This window comes from Solanum tuberosum, unplaced genomic scaffold (assembly GCF_000226075.1).
Source record: "Solanum tuberosum cultivar DM 1-3 516 R44 unplaced genomic scaffold, SolTub_3.0 scf00171, whole genome shotgun sequence".
Taxonomy (NCBI): domain Eukaryota; kingdom Viridiplantae; phylum Streptophyta; class Magnoliopsida; order Solanales; family Solanaceae; genus Solanum; species Solanum tuberosum.
The window spans coordinates 697,760-702,377 of record NW_006239097.1 but is presented as its reverse complement, the minus strand read 5'-3'; the positions used below and the strand labels follow the sequence as shown (position 1 = coordinate 702,377).

The window sequence follows — 4,618 nt, the reverse complement described above, 5'->3', positions numbered from 1 at the left end:
CCTAGCAGAAAGTATCCAATATGTTTTGCCAAACTCATAGCTCATCTCGTAAACTTGATAGACGTACTGAGATGAAAATCTTTAAACATCGGTTGAGTACTTACTAATAGAGTGAGTAGCATATAATTTGCTCAAGGAGTAGTATGGTGGAGAAAGTGAAGAAAAAGTTGGTTCAGGCTTTGGAATCTCTGGAACTTTTGGCTTTGGTAGTTGTGGGATTTTTGGATTTTTCAAGGGAGGAAGCTCGGGTATTTTGGCATTGCTGGAATCTCAAACTTTGGCATATAGCAGGAAGCTCTGGTTTTGGGATAGTTGGGATCTCAAGCTTTGGCAAAGTTGGTAATTAAGGTTTTGGACCGGATAGAGTAGCTTATATTTGAAGATAGAAGTCCTGGATTCACAATATACTGCAAATGTCAATACAATTCTCCAAGAAATGAAAAAGAATAAGTCAATACTGAAAGAATAGCATATCAGATTCATATAAAAGGACTGTTGCATTGCATACAGGGGCGGATTTAGGTAGGATGAAGGGCATCCAAAATTTTATCAAATACATATATGTAAAATAAAATATTTCAATTATAAATAAAAAAACCAAATGAAATCACTTCCCATAGCCTGTTGGTTCACTGGCAAAGCACCTAACTTTGCTAGCAAACTTATCACGGTTACTCAGTAACTGCCATCTTTTATTTTAAAATTTTAGAGTTTTATTGTTTGATAAAAAAGTGATGGCCTGGTAGAATCGATACGACTTTCTACCTTTTGTAAGGAAAAAATATACTAAATCAGTTAGCCACAACAAATTTTGTTGTACGAAAGGGACACTAAATAACCATAAACGCTACTCGGATTCAAATATTTGATCACCACATGTAAAACCCGAGCTTTGGAAATTATTGGCTACAATTACTTGGGACTTGGCTATTTCTTTCTCGGCTATGAAGTTGATTAATATCGATTTGTCAAATCAAATTAATGATGAGTTTTTGGGTGGTTGATTGTTGTTTTTACCTTAAAAAAATAATGCTACATTTAAGCATGAAGCATTGGTTATTCTCATCTTTCTTTTAGAGCAGGCGAAATAGAGGAAACTGAATCCATTTAATATGCATTAGGACAAACGAAACAAAAAGTAAAAATAGCTAAATCATCAATTTAGTTCTACAGTTAAATATGCTAATTCATTCTTTATTCCATATATATACTCTTAAAATGTAATGGAAAAAATTGGTTAGTATAAATTAGGAAAGAAAAAACAGAGAGGGCATGAGTGTAAGGAGTGAGCAAAAACAGAACTTGCCAATGATACGAACTAAATCAAAATAACATAGATCATTCCTTATTTATAACGAAGTACATAAAACACTCATATAGAATAATGACACGTCAGACATGGTACGTCCAATTCAAATACTATAAAAGAATTATAATTTCTTCTCCGAGCAGAAAGTATCCAATACTACCTCCATTCCTCGACTCATGTCGCAAACTTCATTTAATGAGGTGGAAATCACAAAACATAAGTAGGTTACTTCCAATTAGAGTGAAAGTAGTATATAATTTCCTCAAGGAGTAGCAGGTTTGTAAGGTGGAGAAAGTGAAGGAAGAGTTGGTTTAGGTAGTTCTGGAATTTCAGGCTTTGGCATAGTTGGGGCTTTTAGCTTTGGTAACTTGGGGAATTTTGTCTTTGGTAGTTCTGGAATTTTAGGCTTTGGTATGGTTGGAAGCCCAGGCTTCGGCAGAGTTGGGATTTCAAGCTTTGGCAAGGCTGGAACCTTTGGTAGTTCTGGTTTAGGTATCTCAGGGACAGGCATCTCTAGGAGGTGGCGTGCAACCGCACCAGTTATGTTGCCATGAATGAAGAATAAATTAAGAAATGCAAATAGTAAGAGGGAGGATATGTTGGAATGCTGACCCATTTTTATGCAAATAGTTGAAGCGAAAAGAAGAATAATTTGTAGGACTCAATGTGATTGGGATGTGGCATTAGCTTTAAGTCTGTTGCTTTATATAGTTTTCAAGAATGCAATTACAAGGACTTTCTGTTTGTTAGCCACGGACCTGAGTAGTTGAATTTTTCATCAAACTAATCAACTTCCATCCTGGTACTTGAAAAGTCAATTTAGATGACCTAAATTACTTAACAGTCTAAACCCGTCTCTTGCATATAGGTTATGCTGGCAACCTGATAAGAATTCTTAGCTTAGCTGATTTCATTTCTTTGAAAAGAGAAGAAGTTTTCACTTTTTTACCTCAAATCTTCATTCTGGTGTGTACATAATTACTGCAATCTTTTATAGGTAATACTTTAAGTATCACTATCAAATTACTTGAGACTTGGCGTATTGCTTTTTCCGTGATGAAGTTGATTAAGATTGATAAGTGAAATCAAATGAATAAAGAGTTCTTAAGTGGTTGTTTGGTGTTTTTACCTTATACGACTATTTCTAACGAGATTATTATGACTAAAAAATATGTATACTGTTATGAATACATTTTAAAAAATGAGAACTCGCCGACGAAACTTATAGTAATAAACTAATATTTTTAATATAATGTCGCTACAATATTTGTTCCTTTAAATATGGACACACTTACAAATTATTTTGCTTACGCCACGGATACATATAGCTTTGGAACGCTGAAATTTTAGGTTTGGTATAGTTAATACTTAAGGTATTGGTATTTCAGGCTTTGGTAAGGCTGGAATATTCGGGGATTCTGGTGTAGGGATCTCAGGGAATGATGTCTATAGAAAGCGGCTCGTGTAGTTGCACCAGCTAACTGATCATGCATGAAGCATAAATTGTCCTTATCATTCTTTTGGAGAAGGTGAAGCAGAGGAAATTGAATCCATTTAATGTGCATTAGGATGAATGAAACAAAAAACATATTAGTTAAATCACCAGTTTGGTTCTACAATAAAAATGTTAGCTCCACTCCGTTTTGTGCCACTTAAATATACTAATTCATCCTTTATTCCATACTCTTGAAATGTAATGGAAGAAATTGGTTACTATAAATTAGGAAGGAAAAACTGTGAGGGAAAGAATGGACAAATAGAGACGGTCAAGGATAGGAACTAAACCGAAGTTACATATATCAAAGCTTTATTATACTTGTTAGCAAATGCAGAAATAACAAAGCTTATGTTAGTTAGAAGATTCCAAGAGTTAGTTACTAGCTGATGACATGGCAATAGTTAGTTATGAAGTTTGTTAGGGATATTTTGTATTCATTCATAGTAAGAGTAGTATATATAAGCATGTATGTATAGACTCACTGAATCAAGACATTAATACAATCTTCTTCCTTCTTCTTCTCTCAAATGCTCTGTGAATTCTCCAAGGCTTAATCTCCATTCATAGAGTTATCATGGTATCAAAGCCCACGATCGTAAAGGATTAAACAACAAGTAGCTAAACAAAAGGTGCTCAGATTCACCACTGTTCAAAGGTGAATAGAAAGAAAGCATCAAAAGTAAAGTTCAACTACAATGGCGAATAGAAGTGCATCTGAGGAGACAAGCACTGGAAATGGAAATGGAACTTCAACTCAAGTTGTATTCCCAGTAATTGATCACAATCATCCGTTATTTCTTCAACACACTGATACTCCAGGTAGTTCTCTGATCTCTCTGCAGTTAACTGGTTCAGAAAACTATGCTTTGTGGAGTAGGTCTTTTAGGATTGGATTGGTAGGGAAAAGAAGCTAGGCTTTGTAGATGGGCGATTTCCTAAGTCCATGTTTGAACCTAATTCTGTTTGATCAGTGGGAAAAGTGCAATGCTGTAGTATTAAGCTAGATTATGAATGTTGTATGACCAGGACTCCTAAGCTCTGTAGTATATGCTTCAGATGCACGAAAAGTGTGGCTAGATCTGAGAGAGAGGTTTGATACAGTAAATGGATCTAGAATTTTTCAATTGCATAGAGAGATTCACACACTTGTGCAGGGAACTATGTCTGTTGCTGACTATCATTCTAGGATAAGAGATCTGTGGGACGAGTACGATGCTCTTATGCCTTGTCCTAGTTGTCCCTGTCCAGAGTCAAAGAAATTTGGTGAACACTGTGACTATCAAAGACTCTTACAGTTCCTTATGGGACTAAATGAGTCCTACTCAACTCCTAGAAGTCAGATTCTCATGATGAGTCCAATGCCAACACTTAACAAGGCTTATGCCCTTATTATTGACCAAGAGAGTCAGATAAATCTAGCTAGTTCTGCTTCTAATAGCTCAGGGGTGATAGAAGGAACAACAATGTTTACTCATAGAAGCAACACCTACAGTGGTGGAACAGTTACATCTAAAAACTCCTTTCCAAGTGGAGCAGGTGGTTCATATTCAAGAGGATCTGGTGGTGGATATAGCAGTGGTGCCAGTAGTTCTGGAGGAAGCTACAAAGCCAGGAAGTCATTGCTTGTGTGTGAACATTGTGGGTGCAAAGGTCATTCTAGGGAACAGTGCTATAAGATTGTTGGATATCCTACAAATTTCAAATCTAAAAGGAAGCCAAATGTGTATGCTAATCAAGCTACTGCTTCAGAAGAGAGTGGAAATAACTCATGTCAATCAGGAGTTGGTGCAGGATCAAATAGTGGTGCATTC

The 4,618-nt window shown here is 35.9% G+C and overlaps 1 protein-coding gene across 1 annotated transcript; it reads right to left on the bottom strand.

Annotated features, from left to right (window-relative positions):
- Nucleotides 1–1,571: 1,571 nt before the first annotated feature.
- Nucleotides 1,572–1,925, bottom strand: LOC107061834 (periaxin-like). Its single transcript, XM_015311732.1, has one exon. It carries the CDS (start codon nucleotides 1,923–1,925, stop codon nucleotides 1,572–1,574), a length of 354 nt encoding a protein of 117 aa, XP_015167218.1.
- Nucleotides 1,926–4,618: the final 2,693 nt, after the last annotated feature.

Coding starts and splice junctions, on each gene's coding strand:
- LOC107061834 (XM_015311732.1), bottom strand. CDS start 1,925: ATGGGTCAGCATTCCAACATATCCTCCCTCTTACTATTTGCATTTCTT.